Source organism: Eptatretus burgeri, chromosome 11, assembly GCF_056783735.1.
Source record: "Eptatretus burgeri isolate ZD-2024b chromosome 11, Ebu_testis_v1, whole genome shotgun sequence".
Classification (NCBI taxonomy): Eukaryota; Metazoa; Chordata; class Myxini; order Myxiniformes; family Myxinidae; genus Eptatretus; species Eptatretus burgeri.
The window spans coordinates 38,873,008-38,898,007 of NC_140971.1; the positions used below are offsets into that span (position 1 = coordinate 38,873,008).

Here is a 25,000-nt window from a genome sequence, read left to right on the forward strand (position 1 = left end):
AAATTGGAAGGAAGAGGGATTTGGGTGGGGTTATTGTTGGTAGAAAAGATCATGGTTTTTGATTGGAAATGATCTGAGATGGTGGTGAACAGCTCTCTTGAAGACCTGGGAGGAAGAATGGGATTGAAGAGGATGTGGAAGTTGATGAAAGTATTCCTAAATTATGCCTATGATCAGCTCGTTCCCATTAACCATTAGCAGTGCCTTCCTTTCAAGCGGTGAAGTCGCTTCAATATTTGAGTATGTCCTTCCTTCCATCCATCTGTCAAAAATGACGAAGAAAATCTTTGTCATCTACCGTGTTTATATCTAAAGGGTTTTAAAGTTTAATTCTGTCGGGTTCTAAAGGGTAATTCTAAAGGGTCAGTCTCAAGGGTAATACTGATGGGTAATTTTGATGCGTAATTCTAAAGGGTCATTATAATGGGTTCTAAAGGCTAATTCTAAAGGGTCAGTCTAAAAGATAATTCTGATGGGTAATTCTAATGGGTTATGAAGGGTAATTCTGAAGGGCAATTCTAGAGTGTAATTCTAGAGGGTAATTCTAGAGGGTAATTCGAGAGGGTATTTCGAGAGGGTAATTCGAGAGGGTAATTGTAATGGGTAATACTGAAGGGTAATTCTAAAGAGTTCTCGAGGGTAATTCTAATGGGTAATACTGAAGGGTAATTCTAAAGGGTAATTCTGGAGGGTAATCCCAGAGGGTAATTCTAATGGGTAATTCTGAAGGGTAATTCTGAAGGGTAATTCTGGAGGGTAATCCCAGAGGGTAATTCTAAACGGTAATTCTGGAGGGTAATTCTAGAGTGTAATTCGAGAGGGTAATTCTAATGGGTAATTCTGAAGGGTAATTCTAAAGGGTAATTCTCGACGGTAATTCTAAAGGGTAATTCTCGAGGGTAATTCTCGAGTGTAATTCTCGAGAGTTATTCTCGAGGGCTATTCTAGAGCATAATTCTAATGGGTAATACTGAAGGGTAATTCTAAAGAGTTCTCGAGGGTAATTCTAAAGAGTACTAAAAGGGTAATTCTAAAGAGTTCTAAAGTGTAATTCTGATGGGTAATTCTAATGGGTTCTGAAGGGTAATTCTGGAGGGTAATCCTAGAGGGTAATTCCAAAGGGTAATTCTTGAGGGTAATTTTAGAGTGTAATTCTTGAGGGTAATTCTAATGGGTAATTCTAAAGAGTTCTATCTAATAAAAAGTTCTAAAAGGGTAAGTCTAAAGAGCAAGTCTAAATGGTAATTCTAAAGGGTAATTCTAGAGAGTTCTAAAAGGGTAAGTCTAAAGTGTTTCGTTCGTTTCTAGGCTTTGCCTATTTCATTTTTAAAATGTCAAATAGAACCGCTTCCTTCATAAGGGTATGAGTTTTTAAAAACTGGACAACAACTCACAAACAGAAAAACTGCAGCCTCAAATATTGAGCCTTTATTATCCTGAGATGAGCTTTATTTCCAAAGGGGTTGTATTACAGCATAATCGCATTGTTTGCTGTCCATTTTATTGGAAATAAGCTGATGGTGATGCACAGCGTAATTCCAGTTCATTGTGTGTATTTGACATTGAAAAGCATGTTTTTTAACATTTATATATGAGTAGATTGGAGGCATTACCTACAAAAAGTGAAACTTTTTCAAACTGTGGTCATCTTTTTAATGAAGCATAGCATGATCAGTCAAAACATAGGTTGAGAAACTAGCTGTTTGCAGATATAAAGTTTGTCACACCTACAACTTGCAAAGTGGGTTGATACTTTTAATGCTTGAATTTCATTCTAATTCTCACTGCCTTTGGCCTCATATTGCAGTACCGAGATCGAGCCCACGAACTCTTACTCGTCCTGATCACATGGGTTGGAATCTTGGTGTCTCTCCTTTGCCTTGCAATGGCTTTCTTTACCTTCTGCTGCTTCCGGGGTCTACAAAGTGACCGGAATACCATACATAAGAATGTTTGCCTCAACCTCTTCTTTGCAGAGCTCCTCTTTCTCCTCGGCATCAACAAAACAGATATGTCGGTGAGAAACTGACACCTACACAATACTAATAGAGGATCAAGGGGAACAGGGAGTCAGTCATTCGACATGAATGTGTGTGAATAGCAGAAATATAAGCAGTAGGATTGGGGGTGGAGGGTTCAGCCAGGTTACAAGAAAATGTGGATATGATATACTGAGACACAAAATGTCACCTGGAGAAAGATCGATCACAAACTATCATTTATATTAAAGATTTTGTGCTTAGATTGGTCTAAAAAACGAGTGTATTTTGTCGTAGCATTCCTGGTTACATTTTCATTATCTAAAACGATTTTTCTGTGTGAAATACACCATTGCACTTTTGATCTCACAGATATGTGGTCTATAGATCACAACAGAAGAAGAAACTAAAAATGATACATATTATTATTCCGATGAGGGTTGTGTGCTTGGGATCCTAACATCCGAAGTTCAAATCCCACTCAGCCATTGAATTAATACCAAGTGGGGTTGACTCAGCCTATCATCCTTCCAAGGTCGGCAAAATGAGTACCACCTTTCTGGAATGATTGAGCCATTTGAGTATCCTGCGTCGGAGTAGCGACCGTCCAGGATTGACTGATTTGGCAGGACCGATGTTCTGTGCAGTGTATGGTCCTAATGGATGGATGGATTATTCCGACGACAGTGCTTAACACCGTAACGGCTAAGATTAAAGTAAGACATTGGTTTCCATGCACTGTAGCAAGAAGAAAAATCCATGTTCCAATCACAATGCGCAAACTGCAGATTTATTGGTCTCATACCACCAGGCTCACCACTCTTAGATCCAACCATTAGATCTGCTTTTTAAAATGGTTAGCTAAATACTGTTATAACAGAAGAGTCACAAGCAATACAACAATATTCACTCGCAATGGAGCTCAGCTCACTCGGTTTCAGCACTTAATATAACTTGACTTTGCTCACTTCCGATGCTATCCATCTTTGTAAAACTGACACAAGTAACAACATCATTGGGTGCTTTGCCTCACACGTATGAAGGAAATGTATTAAAGGCAAAAAATTTGCTTGCTTTTGAAAATTTTGAACCAGAAGAACCAGAAAAATAAAAAGAAGTGTCTTCAATGAGGAAAGACTATCCTGGAACATAAGTAACAGAATTTTGGACTATTTCCTTGGTAGATTAATTATTTATACCTTGTTCGCTTTCATTTCTCATTATTTCCCTTGCTATCTCATTCACCTGGCTAAATTGTTATACCCTTTTAATCACCTCATATCTTCCAAAACCCATGTCTGCAGCTTGTTTGCTCAGTCGTGGCAGGCCTACTGCACTTCTTCTTCCTTGCTGCATTCTCTTGGATGCTTTTGGAGGGAGTGCAGCTCTACTTGCTCCTTGTTGAAGTGTTTGAGTCTGAGTACTCGCGCCGACGATACTTTTACCTTATTGGCTATGGATTGCCTGCACTTGTGGTGGGCGTGTCGCTGGCCGTAGACTACCGTGGTTATGGCACCCCGCATGCGTGAGTATATTTTTTTCATTACACTGCATAGTCACCTCGTACAGTTTAAATATATAAGAAAACCTTCTCACTGTCTTGCTCTCCTTCTTGTCCCTCTCTTTCCCATTTTCCTTCTTTGTGTAATTATGGCATGTTCTCACTCAAGTTTCTCTGTGAATTATGACAAACAGACAGAGAAAAAGAATAAAACACTTGTTCATAACCTTGCCAAAAGTTTTGAAAAATAGACCAGAAAAAAAATCTGTCAAAGCAACCTCACAGGAGTGCAGTATAATAAAATGTTTTCGCGGTTGTAACATTGTTGTTTTTATTGCAGTCGTTTGCCGTGGATGGATTGTCAGTGAAAGTCTTGAGAAAGTTTCACATTTCTATATCACGAGGAATGTATGCACGAGCATTTTGGCTTTCATCACAGAAAATGTGTACAAGTATTCCTACAGGCATATCATCTTGTCTATTACATATTCTGTTTGTAACATACCTTTCTTTTAAGGCGATAAACAGAGTTCATATTTCAATTGTCTTTTTTCATATTGAAATATTTTTTGACTTGACCTTTTGGATTGAGAAAGCATTTCGTGTCTGACGAGTAAAGCACTTCCTTGACATCTCGGTGTTCACCACATTTTCACAGAATGTGTCTTGCTGTGCTGCTTATGAAACATCTTACCGTCCAGATTATTATGAAATGAAAGAATACTTTGCCTCATCCCGCCAATTTTTTTATTACCGACATGCTATTGCTATCTTGCAGTAAGCTGGTTGAGAATTTTCCGATCCTGAACATTTTCTTTCACTTTTCCATATCTCCAGAGCACACCCCATGCTATGCACGCTCTTTTCTCAACTTGGGTTTTCTTGCCATCTCTCAGTCACACCTACTTATCTGACTCCATGAAGCTTTCCTTTGTTCTCATGCCTGAAAAGCCTATTTTATATTCCGAACCAATGTTCACATTACCTCCTGCCATGCACTCAAAATACAGTTTGTGACCTACTTTCCTTTTTCTAATATTATTACCCAGGCTAATAAGGAGTTGTCTTCCTTGTGACTTGCTTACTTTCCTGGGGGTACAACTCATTTGTCAACTACACTTTGTTCCTGTCTTTGTATGGATGACTCAACAATATCAAACTTTCATCGATCAATTTCAGAGGTATCGTACATTATTGATACCATAAGGGAGCGGCCAGGGAGGTTAGGTTATTATCCTTATTCAAGTGTGTAATTCAAAATACCTCTCACAACACTTCTCACTGCATAATTCAAAACACCTCACTGCACTGGAAAACGTGAGGACAGGAATACTGCACTGTGAAGGCTGGAGACTTGTAATACCCTCTCCCACCTGGAGTGGCACTACATGATACACATCTACATAGAGAATTTGCGTACCCGTCCCCCCTCTCCTCGAGACCACCGGCAAAGATAAAAACACCCAATGCACTAATTAGAGTCATGCAGATCCTATGGCGCAAGTCTGGATATGAAATTGGTGCAGAACTGTAGAAGTAGTGCAACACACACACACACACACACACACACACACACACACACACACACACACACACACACACACACACCGGTCCGTGAATTATAGTAAGGATGTAGAGTTCAAGGCCAAGGAACAAGCTTGACTAAAGACGGTAATATGTCAACAGACTTATTTTGCTTCGTGGTTTCTTTGTCCTCAAATTTGGTTGATTGAAAGTTAATGGTTGATGATGATGACTTATTATTGTTGTTGCTTATTTTTAATTTGTATTTTTGTTCCAGCAAAATCTTTTTATGATCAGGACTGGAAGGTATGATGGGACTGGATCAAACCCGCAAGGAAATCTAGATGCTGAGGTCACCACAAAAGAGAATCGAATAATGAGCTTCTCAAGCATTCACAAAATTGGAACATGGAATGAAAAGTCAATGAATCAGTGAAAGTTAGTTTTGATAAAGAGAGATTGAGAGTAGGGCAAGAACTGAAATTTTGGGGATAATTGAACTGAGATGGACTGGTTCGGGGAAGTTTCAATCTGAAAATTACAAAGTTTTTTTCTGGTCACTAAATCGGTAAAAGAAATGGAGTGGCAGCGATTTGCAATAAGAAGATGGCACAGTCAGTATTGGGACACACAACCCTGTCTTGATAGGTTCTTATCAGTTATGTTGGAAGTACATCTAGTGAACATCACCATCATTCAGATATATGTTCCAACTTCTGCAGCAAATAAAGAAAATGTGGAGGTTGATGGAAAATTGCAGGAACTGGGAGAGCATGTGCTTAAAGGATATGTTTCAATTATTATGGGAGACTAGAATATGAGTCAAATTGAGAAATGTGAAAAAACAAAACTCAGAGCAGGTATAACCTTGAAAACATAACTATATATATATATATATATATATATATATATATATGTATATATATATATATATATATATATATATATATATATATATATATATATATGTATATATATAACAACTATAACAGCACTTGGTAAAGCACATACCTCCTGCCATGCTGAACAGTTTATGTTTTGTATCCCACTGATAGGCTGCATCAAGATCTTCACCAAAACTGAATCAATTCATCCTTGTTACACACTCAACCTGTCCACCAGGTTTCGTCCGAATCCATCCATAATTTTTGAAATGTCATGCTATGTATCGTTTTTGGCTGTAACTCTCAATGCTGAAGAATCAATCAACAAATTCTTGTCTCCGGATCCAGATTCTTATCGTCATCAGAATATAACCAATTCGTCCTTGTCACACACTCAACCTGTCCACCAAGTTTCGTCTGAATCCTTCCACACTTTTTGAGATATCGTGCTATATATCGTTTGTAGCCCTGACTCTCAACGGTGAAGGATCATTTTAAAATTTTAGTCTCCAGAACCGGATCTTCAATAAATTCTCATCAATTCATCATTGTCACACACTCATCCTTGTTCACCAAGTTTTGTCCAAATCCATCCATCATATTTGAGTTATCCTGCTCAAACAGACAGACAGACATACAAATAGATAAACAGGGGTTAAAGCATAACCTCCATCCACCTTCGGTGGCCGACGTCATAAAGGTTTATAAAAACCATGTTGCATACCACGACTTGGTTGAAAGAATGCCAGATGAATTGAGGCAAGAGGTTGAAGACATTTTAAAACTAGAATGGCACTGTGGAGCACATACCTCTGCCAGGCTGAATATGTTTATGTTTTGTATCCCACGTCGTAGTCTTCTTCTTCTTCTTCTTCTTCTTCTTCTTCTTCTTCTTTTCTTCTTCTTCTTCTTCTTCTTCTTCTTCTTCTTCTTCTTCTTCTTCTTCTTCTTCTTTTTCTTCTTCTTCTTCTTCTTCTTCTTCTTCTTCTTCTTCTTGCATATGGCAGCTTGGCTGCTGGGAAGCTATAATTTTGTTGAGGCACAACTATGCCGCTGATGCCCCTATACCAGTATGCTGGTACTCATTTCACTGACCTTGGAAGGATGATGGGCTGTCTACCCCCACCTGGTGTTGATTGAGCGGCCAGCGGAGCTTGAACTCAGGACCCTAACATCCCAAGCCAGCCACGCGAACTACAAAGCCAACACCAGGCTTTGTATCCCACTGATACGCCAGATCTGTTGACCTGAACCACAATATAATTGGATTATTCTTGTCATCTAACCAACTCATGCTCCAAGTTTTGTCATCCATCCACAACTTTTTGAGATATTGTGCTATATTTCGTTTTTGGCACAATTTCTCAATGGTGAAGAATCACTTATAAAAATTTAAAAAAACCCATGTATCTGGATTCAGAGCTTCACCAAAATCGAATTAATTCTTCCTTGTCATAAACCCAACCTGTCCACCAAGTTTTGTCCGAATCCATCCACAACTTGTTGAGATATCGTGCTATATATAATTTTAAGTCCTTTGTTGAAGAATCGCTTCAAAAATTCTGGCATCCGGATCGTCATCAAAATCTAATCATTTTTACCTTGTCACACACCCAACCATACTACCAAATTTTCTACAAATTTATCTCCAACTTTTTGACACACCCTGTTCACAGACAAACAGAAACAGACAGACAGGGGTGAAAGTATAACATCCATCCACCTTTGGTGGCCAAAAAAAAAAAACGAGGCCAAAAACAACATCCCAAAAGCAAGCATAAAGAATAAGGCTAAATGGCTCGTCATAGGAGGCAGTAAATATTGCAGACAGAAAAGGAGATGAAAACCAAAGGCGCATCATTCGAGGACATTAAGTGGCCAAATACCGAATTCCAACGATAAGTGAGGAAAGACAACAAAAACAACCGTTTCAAAGAGGCATGCAAGGACATTGAAAGTGACAACAGAGTGAGAAAAATAAGAGATCTTTTTAAAAGAACAGAGATCACAAGAGCATTTAGGTATAGGATTGGAGTCCTTAAGAGTAGAACAGGAAAAGATCTGACAGAAGAAACACAGGTGGAAGAAATATGGAAGAACAATACAGAAACTCTATAGAACCGAGATAACAATATGATGGCAACCTTCAAGGAAAGAGAATATGAGTAAGAACCAATAGTGATGGAATATGAGGTACGTGGAGCCCTGAAAGGGCTGACAAATGGAAATGCATCATGTGCCGACAAAATTCCAATATACTTCTTTAATGTAGTTGGGGAGGAGGCAATCAAATTTTTAACAGCTATCTGTGTACAGATCTGGAGCAGGATTATATTGCCTAAAAGGTGGAAGCAGTCGGTCTACATAGCATTCCCAAGGAAAAGTGATCCAAGAGAATGTTCAAGTAACCGAACCATTGCCTTGAATTCACATGCAAGCAAATATTACTCGAGACAATTCAACACAGAATAGACTACTGTACTTGATTAAGTGAGAAATGCCCATTGAGAAAGCAAGAGGAAGAGGTACTGGAGATCAAATCACAAAACTGAGGTTGACCATGGAAAAAGCAAGGGAATATCAAAGGAAGGTGTATCTTTGTTTTATGGATTATGGTAAAGCTTTTTATTGTGTTGATCATTAATGTGGATTATACTGAGAGAAATGGGGATCTCAGAGCTCTTGTTATGTCTGATTTAGAAGCCTGTACTCGATGCAAGAATCTACACTGAGAACAGAGTATGGAGAGAGAAGATTGTTTGTAATTGGGGAAGGGGTTAGACAGGGGTCCATATTCTCCCCTTACTTGTTCATTCTGTATAGTGATTACATCATGAAGAAATTAAACTTGGATGACATAGAGGATGGAGTCATGATTATAGGAAGATGAAGCAACAACCTAAGGTATGCTGACGATACCACGCTGTTGGCAGAAAGTAGAGGACTTGATGAAACTGCTACACACAGTGAAGAAGGTTTGGTCTTTATTTAAACCTAAAAAAAATTAATATCTTTTCTACAGAGAAGATCGACATGTTCACATTGAGAGAGGATCACATGGAAATAGTGGAAAGTTTCATATTCCTGGATTCTAAGATTGAAGTGAGCGGAGAATGTGGAGGAGAAATTAATAGGAGGTTAACGTTGAGGAGAACAGCAACGTCTGCATTGACAAAGATCTGGAAAGACTAAGATGTGACAAAACAAACCCAGAGGAGGTTGGTGAGTGTTCTGGTTCACCATTGTTCCTGTATTTCCAATCCGATATTTACAGTTGTGATGTGTGGATGTGAAACATGGACAGTGAAAAAGAAAGAAAATAAGAAGATTGACAGTTTTGAACTGTTGTGTTGGATACAAATGTTAATAATTCCATGGACTGCATGAAGGACAAGTAAATCAGTCCTTGAAGAAATGAGACCACCATGTACATTAGAAGCACTGATGCTGAAACAGAAACTGTCACGCTTTGGATACATCATGTATGCAGAACACGAAAGTCTGGAGTCGTCAACTACGCTGGGTATGGTTGATGATGGATGGATGGATGGATGGGTGAAAGGCTGCAACCAAGCTTTCTCTGCCAGAGCTTCAGGAAGCAGTGCAGGATAGGGATGTTTGGAGAAACCTAATCATGAATGTCACCAGAAGTCAAACACGACTTGACGGAACTAGAACATGTTTTTGTTAATGTATTTTGAAAACAAAAGTCCAATCGACCATTCAACTTTCTGTTATAATATATAACATAATAATGATGTAATGCAACAAACTGGTTTAAATTTCTGTTTCTCTGAGAGATTGTCATCGAACTACAATACGGTACTAGAAATCAAACAACAACTTATTTTATCTTCATCCTCTCAATCTCAGTTGTCTTGATTAACATGTTTTTTGTTATACCTCCCACCATCCCATTTCAGATGCTGGCTCCACACAGATAACTATTTTATATGGAGCTTCGTTGGTCCTGTAGCTGTTATCATCCTGGTAAGAGTAAACATAACATAACTCGACTAACCTACTGATTACTTGTTTAATTGTGATTTATTTTAGCCATTTTTAAATCTTACATATTGCCTATTCTTTGCTCGGCCAAGTGAAGGAATTGGCCCCAGCATTGTAATAAAACTAATGATTCAACTTATGTCAACAGCCTCATAAAATATCTCAGGAAAATTATACACCAATTATTATAGAACACCATTGAGTTAATTATAAGTTTCAGCATTTATGGTGTGTAACAATAAGGTTCTTGGATGAATCTTCACAAATGAGAGAATTGACGTAAAATTTCCACGTAACTGAGTAAGTCTATGAATTGGAGGTGAGAACCGCACATGTATAAATAACAGAAAGATAATTAGTCTTATGTCGTTCTCTAAACTTTTGAAGTCAATAATTCATGGTTCAAATTGCCAAAATATTTGCACGAGACATTTCTCAATGGACAGTTTTGTCTTTTCAGTAGTCTGTAGGCTCACAGATGCAATTTGGCATCTGCTCACTCAATAAACATCCGAGGCTGCCCTTGTGGCTTCCATCGCAAAGACCGCATGGCATGGCTCTTACCACTGCACAAATCGTGCTGGAGTTCTGGTGCGGTGACTAGGCTTGGCACATTTGAAGCAAAATAGATGGTGAAATGCATTGCCTTTTGCTGCTCACTATGGAAAAATCATTGTTTAGTGTATAACATATACATGATACATTTTAAACAGTGCTTGAAATATGTGTAGAAAGGAACAAAAGATGGGGTTCTCATCATCGTCGGCCAAACATCTTGATTAGTCCATCTTAGTGTGTACAAGGTAGCTCTAAATATCTCGCCAGATATCTAATTTTTTTTTTGCTCTATTTCATGACTGTGGTGAAGTGAATATGATATCTCTGTTGCAGCTAAATTTTATCTTCCTGCTCATCACATTGTACAAGATGGTTCGCCACGCACCTCCTCTAAAACCGGATACCAGCCGACTGGAAAACACGAAGTGAGTTTCTCACACTCAATCGCGATCTCCCATACCTGATCACACCTACTGTACGATTGTATTTACCTCACGCCACCTCACATCAAGCTGCACAGATATACACGGCATAGTTCTATCATAGATAGTGATTTGTTATTCATCACTTCTTAGTCGGCCTAACTATGGTGCCGCACAGCCAGAGCTGTACATCACTAATGGTTTCATCCAAGACTGACCTTGATGGACTTTCATGCTGGTATGACCTCTTTATAACAACAGGTACAACAGGTACAATAGTATGTAATTCCTAGCTATTAAGATCATGTGCATCCCGTGATGAACATGTATTGTTTCTTTTTTTTTCTGTTTTTTTTTTTTTTGCTCCCCACATACCACCTCATAATCTGGTTAAAACAATGAACATGTTTGCATATGTGTTTATATATTCTATTCTGATATCTTAATTAACACTCGTAAATCATCTCAAGATACTCCAAGCAATCTAAAAGAAAAAAAAAATAATGGCTCCTCAATGGGAATGCAATAAATTACAACTTTCCGTTTAGTTTTTTGACAGGCCTTGGTGAGACATTAAAACTTTCACATTTTATCACTCTGCCTGGACAAACTTGCAAACACAATGGGAGGGAGGAGAAGATATTGAGGAATGCACGTGAAACATTTTGGGAATGTTAATATTGGAAAATAATTAATTAATGATTGTTAATTCTAACAAAACGTAATTGCTTGGTGTAAGGGCAAAGTTAGGTGAAGTTGGATGGCTAAAAAGAATGTTTTGGTTTTTTTGCTTCTATTATACAGAATCTGCTTGTTTGTTTTTGGTGTGTGTGGAGAGGGGGGGGGCAAGGTGGGCAGAAAGATTACATATGCAGTTTTATCAGAAGGTTTCAAATCGACGAATAACAAATAATTGTGCATTCGGTGAAGGGTTTTGCTTTTTGACAGTTTAAATCAAGGCTACAGTATGAGGATAAGATGATCTCTTCTTTTAACATTAACGAGGAATATTGTAGTTTTAGTATTGTCCAATGCATTGCTACAAAGTTTTACCTTTGCAAATATATACGTAGCTTTCTTGATGTATACAAATGCATTCCAACAAATAACATTGATTTGTTAGGTCATCTCTATCATCTCAGTGGAGATGACCTAATAACCCCAATCTCGAAGTCTGTCCGTCCGTCCGTACGTACGTACGTCCGTCCGTCCGTCCACAATCAAACCGAGTGGAGACAAATAACCAATAGTGGGATGGATAGAGATCGATGAGACATGCACAACGATATAACTTTCAAGGTCGTCCAAGGTTGAGGTCAACGTCACGAGGCTGTCAAAGTTGCGAAAATCGTCGATTTCAAATCGTATCTCCTCCCTCATTTATCAAGACAGATCAAATGTTATTAGTGATTCAGATACAACGGACTATTATCTAGAACAACACGAGCCATTTTTTTTTGAAATCTGCTCTCGTTCCGATTTTATAGCCCTTCAAACTTCGTTCTGATTCCCCGTATGGGCCGTTCATAAAGTACGTACAAAAAAAAGTATTAAAAAATTAAGAAACGAAACTCTCCGAGACAAATATTACATTTGAAGCTTTTGTCAGATTTAACTAAAACAATGGAACACAAGTTTATATGCACACTTACTTTCATTTATGACATTAACATTGTTTTGAATGTCAATTTGTACTTTTATTTTCATAATTGACGTGCTGTGATATTAAAAGAAAAAGGTAAATTACACCGCTAGGGACTGCATCGTCATGGCTTACAAACATCGGTTCATAAGGAACTGCTGGCTTTGCAAGCGATTACACTGAACAACAAAAATTTTTTACTGGAGATGTGTAAAGTGATTTAGACTAATTTGGGTACGCTGATTTCAAAAATCATAACCGTTTTGCTGTATCACGTCAGGATTTTCAGTAACAGAAATATTCCCATTGCCTAGAAGTCAGGATTTCAATGAAATTTACAAAAATTCATTTATTCATTTATTTCATCATGAATGCTTCAAAATTATAGAAATTACAGAAAAACTCCACTAGAATGTAATTAAAAATGCTTTAGGCATTTGGCTTTGCGTTTGTGCTGCTCTGTGTTAGTTTCACGATGCAGGAACCAGCAGAAATCGCCCATCATGTTCGGGTTGTGCCGCCCTTGGTAACGCGTCTCCATGAGTGAAATCTCTTGGTGGAATCGCTCGCCATGCTCGTCCGAGACTGCTCCCAAGTTGTCAGGGAAGAAGTTCAGGTGCTGGTGTAGGAAATGGATTTTCAGGGACATCCTGGAGCCAAGTTTCCTGAAGGACTCCAGCAGCTGCTGCACTATTTCTTCATAGTTGTCCGCGTGCTCTCGTTCCCAAGAAGTTGTCCGTCACAGCTTTGAAGCCTCCTCCACGCTGCCAGCTCTTTGGGGTTTAGAGCTGTCGGAAAAGTTTAGGTCCTTCATAATCTGTCGGATTTGCGGTCCAACAAAGACACCAGCCTTGATCTTGGCCTCCGACAAGGTGTTGCCAAACTTTTCCTTGAGGTATAAAAACCCACGCCCATTCAGATCCATTGCCCGTACAAAACTTTTCATCAAGCCGAGCTTTATGTGGAGTGGTGGAAGGAAAACCTTGGCTGGGTCGACAAGGGCGACATGCTTCACGTTGTGTCGACCAGGTACATGCTCTTTGCTCTTCCCAATCTTTCTTCGTCCAGTGATTCTTGTCGTCTCTGCTATCCCAGAGACAAAGGAAGCACATGTATTTCGTGTAGCCTGACTGCAGCCCTAACAACACCGCCACCACTTTCAAGTCTCCGCAGATGTGCCAGTTGAAGTCATTGTACTTGATGGAATCAAGCAGCTGCCGCATAGTCTCATAGGTCTCTGTCATGCCGAACGCGTGAGCCAGTGGGACTGATGGTTTCTCGTTGCCATTGTGGAGCAAAACAACCTTCAAGCTGTTCTTCCCCGAGTCGATGAAGAGGCGCCAGTCTGCAGGATCGTGATCACACCCAAGTTCTTTCAACAGACCGTTGATGTCACTGCAGAATGTCATCGTGTCTTCCATCTCAAAGAACTCAGCCATGTCTCTGTGACGTGCTCTGAACAAGGATATCTTGGTGTTAGGTTCAAGTAGATTCCACTGCTGCAGCCTTGATCCAAGCAGCTCTGCCTTCGCCTTTGACAGCGAGAGATCTCTTACAAGATCATTTAAGTCTCCCTGGTTCAGAAGGTGTGATTCTTGAGTGTCGGGTTCAAAAGGTTCATCATCACCATCCTCTTCACCACTGCTTACAGCTATGTTCTGATCAGCTGGAGGTGTTGGAACGGGGTTCTCGTCATCATGAGGCACAGGTTTACAAGCAGAGACGCAGTCAGCGTACTTGATGTGACCTTTATTCTTCTTGTTGAAGCCGGCGATGCTTGTGCAGCAGAAATAACAATCATCATGATGATTCTGCGGCTCACGCCATATCATGGGCACCGCAAATGGCGTGCTCGCGCGCTTGCCCACCAACCACTGAGTCAAGGTTGTGTGACAGCTTGTGCAGCAGATGTGTGGTGCCCAGCTCTGTTCTTGGTCCCCCACCTTACACCCGAAGTAGTGAAAGTAGGCGGCCTTCATTTTCACTGCTGTAGATATACTTCGCTGTTGATCTTTTTTGGTATACCGACCACAGACATAACAGAAGTTGTCAGGATGATTGGTACAGGAACGCCTACTCATCTTTATCTGAAAGAAAGAAATATAACACAAGTTAACAACAATTGTACGAAATAGACATGTCAAAGACATATGTAAATTTCATTGAAATCCTGACTTCTAGGCAATGGGAATATTTCTGTTCCTGAAAATCCTGACGTGATACAGCAAAACGGTTATGATTTTTGAAATCAGCGTACCCAAATTAGTCTAAATCACTTTACACATCTCCAGTAAAAAAAAAATTTTGAAATTTGTTGTTCAGTGTTAGCGAAGTATGAGGGGGTGTTCGATCTGAAAGTATGAGGGTCTGAAATCTGATCAGATCTGAAAGATCTGAAAGGATGTACTTCCAACATAAGTATGAGGACAAGTCAGGTCAGGTTCGATCTGTGACCTGCTACAGGTACCATGTAAACCTGTACTAACCTGTTCCATGGTCGGGTTGTCGGCGACTAAACCGTCTCCCCCACCAGGTTTTCTGATGAGGAGGGTGTTTGGATATGGACTCCCAGCAGGATTAAAAACAAAACCTGTCAAAGGGCGGAGGAGCTCCTTGTGAGCCAACGGCCATCCATATCTAGTGCCCAACTGTGTCTGCGGACGTCCTCCTGCAGTTGGGTCACTTCTTATTAGGAGGTTGGTGGCAGGATTTGCACTCCGGCCACCGTAAATCCCTTCATTCCGCAAAACGCAAAAACGCAAAAAAATCTGAAAACCCACTCCGTGGGAGTACCTCCTGTGCAGCTTCCCTTCGCAGGGCAGCTCACCGGATGACGGGATTGGGGCAAAGCCTTCGGGACCCCCAATCTTTGATAGGAGGGAAACCACGGGGTAACATCCCTGGGTCAGATTGCGGGAGAGTGTGTCGGAGTGGTGCTGAGGTGTCGTCCACCAGACGGCGGTCTCCTTGGGTTAACCTGAGGCGGTCCCTTCGGGTGGGTGCCTGGAATGTCCTATCCCTAAGAGAGGATGATCACCTGTCTCTGTTATCATCTGAGCTCAAGCGTTTGGACATCGGGATTGCAGCTCTCTCTGAGGTTCGGAGACCGGATTGCGGCGAGATAATGGTGGGTGGTTACACCTACTATTGGTCTGGTCGCTCTGATGGTTACCATACCCAAGGAGTTGCTGTAGCTGTGTCCAATAAGCTGACCCCAATGATAATTGAGGTAACACCGGTCAACGAGCGTATTATGAGATTAAGGATTCGTCACTCCTTAGGTGTCATTTCCCTGGTCTCTGTTTATGCTCCGACTGAGGCGAGTGATCTCACCGTGAAGGATGCATTCTACGCCACACTCGAGTCTGTGGTTGATCAGTGCCCCAGACGAGATACACTTCTAGTCTTGGGGGATTTCAATGCATCGACTGGAACTGATAGGGACCGTTATGAGGTGTGTGTTGGTCCCCATGGGTCAGGAACTATGAACCAGAATGGCACGAAGTTCCTTGACTTTGCAAGAAGTCATGGACTTAGGGTGGCTGGTTCATGGTTTCAGCGCCCACAAGCTCATCGCTGGACTTGGTATTCCAACGCTGGCGGTGTGGCAAAGGAGATTGACCATGTCCTCATTGACGGTCGTTGGAGGATGATCCAGAACTGCAGGGTCTACCGGAGTGCTCAGTTCCTCAATACTGACCACAGGCTTGTTGTAGCAACTTTAAAGCTGCACCTTAAATCCTGGAGAATGGTACCATCCCAGCCGAGGCTGGATGTTGCCAAGCTCAGGGATGAGAGAGTAGCTGAGGAGTTTGCGAACAGGCTGAGTGGACACTTCGGGGGTCTGGGTACTTTGGGGGTCCTGAAGAGTTGTGGAGCGCCTTCAAGACCACCGTCCTTGATGTTGCCGGTGGATGCCTTGGAGCTCACCGCAGGGCAAAGAAGAATTTTGTCTCTCAAGGGACACTGGATACCATTGACCAGAGTCGCAGGGCCAGGCTGAATGGCAGAGCTGAGCTGTTCAGGGAGCTGAGGCGTAAAACTGTACGTGCACTGAGGGTGGACAAGGAGGCCTATGTGCGAGGAATCTGTGAGGGGGTAGAGCATCACCTGTGGACAGGTGATTCTCGTCCCGCTTACAGGGGAATTCGCGCATTACGTTCATCCAAGCCCATCCCTCGGAGCACTACAGTTCGAGCAGAGAGTGGTAGACTCTTGACAGAGGAGTCTGAAGTGAAGGCCCGCTGGGCCGGTTACTTTGAGCGGTTGTACCAGGCTGATCCCCCAACTGTCGAGTTGGACGTCAAGGGTGTTACAATCCCTGTTGCTGACCCTCGAATCAACTGTGGTCCACCTACGCTTGTGGAAACACGGGCTGCGGTGAACCAGTTGAAACGGGGCAAAGCTCCAGGGATCTGTGGCATCCATGCCGAACTTCTCAAGGCTGGTGGAAATGCTGCACTCGTGTCGTTGCATGCAGTTTTGTGCTCTGCCTGGAACACAGGCATCATCCCAACTGACTGGAAGAGGGGCCTTGTTGTCCCTCTCTAGAAAGGGAAGTGTGATCGCCAAGACTGCAACAACTACCGAGGGGTGACGCTGCTCTCAGTGCCGGGCAAGGTCTTTGCTCGGATAATTCTCGATAGGGTTCGCCACCATCTGCTTGAGCACCAGCGTCCAGAGCAGTCAGGCTTTACACCAAAGAGGTCAACGATTGACCGTATCCTTGCACTTCGTGTCCTCACCGAACGCAGACGAGAGTTTCGGCAGGGGCTGCTTGCAGCCTATGTTGATCTCTGTAAAGCGTTTGATTCAGTGAATCGGGATGTCCTCTGGAGGATTCTTGGTCTTCGTGGGGTGCCACCAAAACTGATCGATCTGATGTCTGAACTCTACTCTGGTACTGGGAGTGCTGTGAAGTGTGGTGGTACCATCTCTGACTTATTTCCAGTTGTTACTGGAGTTCGTCAGGGATGTGTACTTGCCCCCACACTTTTCAGCACTTGTATGGACTGGATTCTAGGTAGGATGTCGGAGAGATCAAGTTGCGGTGCGTCATTTGGGAATGTCAAGATCTCGGACCTTGACTTTGCAGATGATGCAGTCATCTTTGCGGAGACTTTAGACATCCTCTTGGGGGCCCTCGAGGTGCTGAATGAGGAGTCGGAGCCGTTGGGATTACGGGTTTCTTGGGTCAAAACTAAGATCCAGGCTTTCGGTGACATCTTGGATGCTGCTGTCCTGTCTGTGTCTGTTTGTGGTGAGGATGTTGAGGTCGTGGAGAGATTCACTTACCTTGGCAGTGATATTCATGTCTCTGCTGGCTGCGAGTCAGAGGTCAATAGATGTCTGGGTCGGGCCTGGGGAGTCATGGATTCACTGGATCATGGGGTGTGGCGCTGCCGGTACCTGTGCGGGAGGACGAAAGTCTGAGTCTTCAGGTCCTTGGTACTTCCACTCTTGCTCTCTGGATGCGAGACTTGGACTCTGACCAAGGATCTGAGACGGAGACTTAATTCCTTTGGTACCAGGTCTCTTCAGAGAATCCTTGGCTATCGCTGGTCGGATTTTGTGTCCAACGAGCGGTTGCTGAGAGAGACTCGGATGAGATTTGTTACCTGCATAGTCCGTGAGCGTCAGTTGCGGCTGTATGGACATGTGGCTCGTTTTCCTGACTCTGATCCTGCTCACCAGATTCTCTCAGCGAGGGAGTCTCATGAGTGGAGGAGGCCAGTGGGTCGACCACGTGCCTCATGGTTGCAACAGGTTGACAATCATCTCAAGGAGATGGGGATGGGCCTGGCATCTGCCTGGGGGATGGCCAGACGGAGGCCCCTGGAGTACCGGCGGAAAGTGGACGCAGCGACGTGCTGTTCTGGCACATGCTCCCATACCTGACCTGAGGGGGTGGGTGGGTGGTCACTAGCCTGCATACAGAGGGGGTTGGGTGGTTTTGAAACCCGGAAGTAGAGCGTACGTACTTTATGAACTGCCCCTATTCCAGTCTGGCACAGAGTTACTTTCGACATTTGGCTGAGATGACCGGCACTCCCTCTTGGGGGTATTGTTTTTTTATTTTTTTAGTTGTTTTCTCTGCAACCGCTTATCCAATTGACAAATTTTCACCGTAGGTGCGACTACTCATGAATGGAAAATGTTTTAATAATTATGGCATCAAAGTTCACATGGTGTGGCAGCCATGTTGGAAAAAAGGAAAAACTTTGGACCTCTGTATCTCCAAAACTGCTCCATGGAAAATATTTAAACTTCGCACGTATCAAGTACTCCCCATGGGAAGAAGTGTGATTTTTTTGATGATGTCATAGGTGGCTTCGTTATTGTGGTGGAGTCTGCGGGCCTATGGGGAAGGGCATGGTGATGATGCATGGTGGGCGTGGTGATGAGAGGGGTGGCCGTGGGGTCGGCAAGGGATATGAGGTGTGCACGCCACCTGAGGCGTGGTAGTAATACTGGAGTCGGCCGGCTCGTGAGTGTACCGCGTACGGAATAAAGGGGAGCCGCGGGCACAGTACGCCCTGGCTCGCACTCGTGCAACACAGCCCGGCTCGACTGTTCCTCCGCTTCGTGTCTGCCTGCTAAGCATCTCCCAATTCAGTACAGTACAGTTATGACGTCACAATTCCATACGTCGAACACTTTATCCGATCAGTATGAAAATTTTTGAGTTCCATCTAGGGCTAAATTGCATGTGGGGAAAAAAATTGATGATGGCATCAGTCACGTGGTTCAGCAGCCATTTTGTTTTTAACATAAAAACCTTCAAAAAATCTTCTGCAAAACTTTACAGGTATGATCGCCTATCCATGAGGAACAAAAAGTTCTCCAACTATAACATCATAGGTTACATGGTTTGGCAGCTATGATTTTTTTTTTTGAAGAATAAACCTTTCAAAATCTTCTTCTCCAGAACGGCTTGACAGATTGAGAGGAAACTTCACCCACATGTTCCCCAAGCCTTGGGGATACTAGGATGTTCATGAATAATGAATAGGTCACATGGCCTGGCAGCCATATTGGATTGAAAGAAAATCTTTAACAAAAAATTCTCTTGAACTACTTCATCAATCGACATGAAACATCACAATGAATATCTAGTAGTCATGTGGAATATATGTTTTAAATTTCAACCTGATCAGACGCATGGTCCGGCAGCCAGAATTATTTAATATTTTGAATCTGTGTTCAAGGGTTTAAATCAAAACTTGGTACAAGTATGTATAATGATGTAATAATGTGGGCGGAGGTATATCTGGCGACGTCGCGACGTCTAAGAGTGCCCTTCTAGTTTTATCGTGGAACTTATCACTTCGTGATTTATCTTTTCTGTTATGTTCATGAGGTTGGTTCGTGGTGTGAATAAAAACTATAATGAACATACATGTCATTACAATATATAGAAGGCATTCAAAAGATAATGACGATACTCCAAGACACACCAAGGTTTTTTTTTCATCAAATTGAGAAGGAAAAATATTCTTCCTAATCATTAAGGAATAAATTGTTTTGGTGTCTTGTAGTAATGTGAGTGTCTAATTCTTATCACATTTTGAATGCCCCAAGTAAATCAATGAAATAATTTGAATCGAGTAAAAACATCAAGCTGAACAGATATAATAACATTGATTTAAAGCAAGATGGGGCTCGCAAGACATTTGAACAGCCCTGGAGAATGCGTACAAAATATTTTGTGTGCAAGATTTTGACAATGAAATGGAAAGATTTAGGGAAGAAAAAAATTATCCTTCATTACAAAAATTATTACAAATTCCCACAAGCAAACTTTTATTTGTAGCATTAAAATCTCGTTTTCTGAAACCACCCTAAAAAAAATCCATTTCATTTTGAAATGATTACATTTGATTATATTTTTGTGTTAAAAAAAATTTGAAGAATTTAAAATAAATTATCCCTCGTTAGTACTCATAATTTGCACAAATACTTTGTTGTTTCGATTAGGTTTTTTATTGTTAATAATGATTATTTATCTTTATCATATATATTTGTTAATATATTTTCCTGACATAATTTAGCTGGTGTACTTAAATGGCATTCTTTTATTTCCACTAACTACTGCAATCTCATGTTTTTGCCTGAAACCTTAACAATGTTCTCCCATTAACACCTTCTTTTCCTACCCCCTGCTGTCTGGCCTCTTCAGCCATCCAGTGTGTGATGGCTACTATAACACTGACTTACCAGGGTAAGATGATCAGTCACACCTTATGTATGTTCAGCATATTCATAATTAAGACTTGATAGCTCCAGGGGCTTTTAACATCATGAGCTGAGCGGTTGATGCATGGACTCGATCCATGTTTCTTAAACTTTTGTTCAAGTTGATTGGGATCATTCTGCATTTTTCTACCATTTCTTCACAATCAAAACCAAAATAATCTGTCTTTCAAACTGAATTTACCTTTCCCAAATGTACAAGCAGTAATTTTGATATACTGGTTCTTGGGTGGCCAACCTTTTTTATAATGAGGGTACCATATCAGGTCTGCTTGATTACTCGTCCATTGTTGAAACACTATATATTACAACACAGAACCATTTGACATTCCTCCTTAAACAATATGAAAACTCAGGATAATTCATATTCACAAATTACATCAATACAAATGCTTTTCCCCCCTTCTCACATGTTGCTCTTATAAATATGAAGAAGCATTTGCTATTGAAACATAGATAGTAGGGCAAGTGTGTGGTGGAAGGGAAAGGCATTATAAAGTTTAATTTACCCCGGTGTCAAAAGAGGAGGATGAGAAGCGTTGTTTGATGCTGGGCATTTGTTAATTTGAGCAATTCGGAGCACTTTTGATTTGCCTGTCTGCCGAGCTCTCACTACAATCACTAATGAGTTCCGTCCGTGTTGATGGAAAGAACACAGATGGTGTTTGGAATGCATTACAGACAATCTTTCTGTTTTGTCTTTTTATTTTCTCTCTCTCTCTCTCCTCTCTCCTCTCTCCTCTCTCCTCTCTCCTCTCTCCTCTCTCCTCTCTCCTCTCTCCTCTCTCCTCTCTCTCCCTCCCTTTCTCGGTATCCTTCTCTCATTATCTATCTATCTATCTCTCCATCTCTCTCTCTCTCTCTCTCTCTCTCTCTCTCTCTCTCTCTCTCTCTCTCTCTCTCTCTCTCTCTCTCTCTCTCTCTCTCTCTCTCTCTCTCTCTCTCTCTCTCTCTCTCTCTCTCTCTCTCTCTCTCTCTCTCTCTCTCTCTCTCTCTCTCTCTCTCTCTCTCTCTCTCTCTCTCTCTCTCTCTCTCTCTCTCTCTCTCTCTCTCTCTCTCTCTCTCTCTCTCTCTCTCTCTCTCTCTCTCTCTCTCTCTCTCTCTCTCTCTCTCTCTCTCTCTCTCTCTCTCTCTCTCTCTCTCTCTCTCTCTCTCCATCTCTCCCTCTCTCCTTTATATCCCCCTCTACCTCCTTTTCCTTGCCTCCTGTCCAGATTCCAGGAAAACAAAGACTTTATCAAGTAAGCTTGTGTTGCCCATCTGCATGCCTGTGTTTGTATTTTTAAAAACAACCATTTATCATCAGTTCCTGTGGTCCATGCCCTAATGGCAGTATTTTACTACGGCTATATGTCAAGCTACTTGGGGACAAATGACATGACAATAGCAGTATCCTTGAGAATTAAATTCCTTCATTTTATTAGATGTGGGAGTATGAAAGAAGGTATTGCAGCATGAGCAATATGGTGACCAGTCCTTCTTGATTATCCATTCCATGACTTAGATTCCTCAGTTTACAATTGGGTCACTGTTACCGATTTTCTCGTTTGCATCATTGAATCTTTGTTTCAAATAATGTAGTGTCTGTGACTGATAGCTGCAAAAAAGCTTCCATAATATATGTATGACACATGAGCTGTTTAAGATATACAGTAGCTTAGAAGGGCAAAATGTTACTGATCAAATAATTTCAATAGAGAACTGCAGTGGTACTTTCTAATATTTTTCCATAACCAGTACATTTTTAGATCATCTCTATCATCTCAGTAAAGATGACCTAATAACCCCAGTCTCGAAGTCTGTCCGTCCATCCGTACGTCCGTCCGTTCTCAATCAAACCGAGTGGAGACAAATCACCAATAGTGGAATGGATAGAGGTCGATGAGACATGCACAACGATACAACTTTCAAGGTCGTCCAAGGTCGAGGTCAACGTCACGAGGCTGTCAAAGTTGCGAAAATCGTCGATTTCAAATCATATCTCCTCCCTCATTTATCAAGAGAGATCAAATGTTATTAGTGATTCAGATACGATGGACTATTATCCAGAACAACACGAGCCATTTTTTTGAAATTTGCTTTCGTTCCGATTTTATAGCCCTTCAAACTTCGTTCTGATTCCCCGTATGGGCCGTTCATAAAGTACGTACATACAAAAATAAAAGTATTCATAAATTAAGAACCGGGACTCTCCGAGACAAATATTACATTTGAAGCTTTTGTCAGATTTAACTAAAACAATGGAACACAACTTTATATGCACACTTACTTTCATTTATGACATTAACATTGTTTTGAATGTCAATTTTTACTTTTATTTTCATAAATGACATGTGCTGTGATATTAAAAGAAAAAGTTAAATTTCACCGCTCGGGACTGCATTGTCATGACTTACAAACATCGGTTCATAAGGAACTGCTGGCTTTGCAAGCGATTAGCAATGTATGAGGGGGGTGGGTGGGTGGTCACTTGCCTGCATACAGAGGGGGGTGGGTGGTTTTGAAACCCGCAAGTAGAGTGTACGTACTTTATGAACTGCCCCTATTCCTGTCTGGCACAGAGTTACTTTCGACCTCTGGCAGAGATGACCGGCACTCCCTCTCAGGGGTATTTTATATTTACAACAAAAAGGCAGTTGGATCAGAAATAAATATACTATTATTGTAAAAACAGTAGAAAAACACAACTCGAATGGCTCTCGGTACAGTGCATACTTCACCAACCTGAACCAAAATCTAATTGGCTTCTTCTTGTCACCCACCCCACTCATCCACCAATTTTTGGCAGAACCCATCCACAACTTTTTGAAATATCGTGCTATATTTCATTTTTTTGGGCCCATCTTTCAATAATGAAGAATAACCTGAATTTTTTTTTAATTCTCAAAGCTGGATCCGGATCTTCACCAAAATTGAATCAATTCGTCCTTAATATACACCCAACCTGTCCACCAGGTTTCGTGCGGATCTGCCCATAATTTTTTTTGAGATATCCTGCTCACAGACACAGTTGAACAATGGTGAAAACATAACCTCCGTCCACCTTTAGTGGCGGAGGTAACTAGAGTGAAGTCAATCGCGCCATTGCAAATCCCCATTCTTCCCACCTCAAGCAAACTTGAAAGATGGCAAAAAATTCCACAAGGAATGACCTAATATCAAATTTTGAGTTAAAAAAAACATCTTTTGTTTTGACACCTGTGACCATAAGTCCCCACTCCGTGGGGTATGAACTGGAAGTCAAATTAAAAATATTGTTACACATTTCATGTGTCCCCAATGTTGATTGTATATATAAAGTTTCATTGAAAAAAATATATTTTAAAATGTGCCCATAATTGCATTCTTTGGTATTCGACCTTTTGACCCCACCCCAGGGTGTGGGACCAAAGTGATACTGCTCCCACACCTTCTTGCCATGTGTTGATCATAACTACAAAGTTTGTTTAATTTCCTCACAACCATTTAGGAGACAGTGTGACAGACGGACGGATAGACGGACAGAACCGATTGCAATGTCCTTCCTTTAAAAAAAAAAAAAGCATGGGGATAATGAAAAGCCCACAAGCTTGGCACTTGTCCCATCAAGAAGACATATAATGCTGAAATTTGCCTGCCCTTCCAATAGCTGAAGTGTTCAACGAAGTTTTCATTTTTTTTTTTTTTTTAATATCCAGGACTGAAAACAAACTGTCTATCCTGCAACTTGTTAGTGATGATGGCTCTTCAGCAAACTCTGAGTCCCAACTCCCTGGGTCATCTAATTGTCATTGTACCCTCACAGCCCACTATACTACCATTTACAAATCATGAAAATGAATAGCATAAGAATATTGTTTTGTCCACAATTTTTAGCAGCAAAACTAGATATTGTTTGAAATGTAATTTTTATCGCATTTTAACTACCACTTTTATATCTTTGCTTTCAACAGTAATTGTAAATAATGATTATTACAAAATATACATTTATAGATCATTATATGTACTGACTTGCTAGCCTTAAGGCATGACACTAAGCATGACAGGTACATAAATGGTGAACTTGTATGTAAACTGCCAGTCATATGGTAAATTGAATTTTCCAAAAGTCAATCTTTCTTTCTTTCTCTTTCTTTCCTTTCTCTCTTTCTTAATCTCATTCTCTCTTTCTCTTACTGTCTCCTCCACTCTCTTCCATTCTCTCTGTGACTTACTCTCTCCTACTCACTCTTTCATACTCTTCTCTCTAT

The 25,000-nt window shown here is 41.2% G+C and overlaps 1 protein-coding gene across 42 annotated transcripts in view; it reads left to right on the forward strand.

Annotated features, from left to right (window-relative positions):
• LOC147016897 (adhesion G protein-coupled receptor L2-like) overlaps window positions 1–25,000 on the forward strand; it is a 619,880-nt gene that overhangs the window by 472,138 nt on the left and 122,742 nt on the right. For 20 of the 42 annotated variants that reach the window (XM_085846063.1, XM_085846064.1, XM_085846061.1 and 17 more), the window contains 6 exons: window positions 1,808–2,017; window positions 3,284–3,504; window positions 9,812–9,878; window positions 10,788–10,879; window positions 20,698–20,739; window positions 21,986–22,012. In XM_085846063.1, coding sequence (XP_085702189.1) covers window positions 1,808–2,017; window positions 3,284–3,504; window positions 9,812–9,878; window positions 10,788–10,879; window positions 20,698–20,739; window positions 21,986–22,012 — 659 coding nt within the window. The remainder of the gene's footprint in view (window positions 1–1,807; window positions 2,018–3,283; window positions 3,505–9,811; window positions 9,879–10,787; window positions 10,880–20,697; window positions 20,740–21,985; window positions 22,013–25,000) is intronic. The other 22 variants (XM_085846072.1, XM_085846074.1, XM_085846085.1 and 19 more) reach the window with 3 other exon arrangements.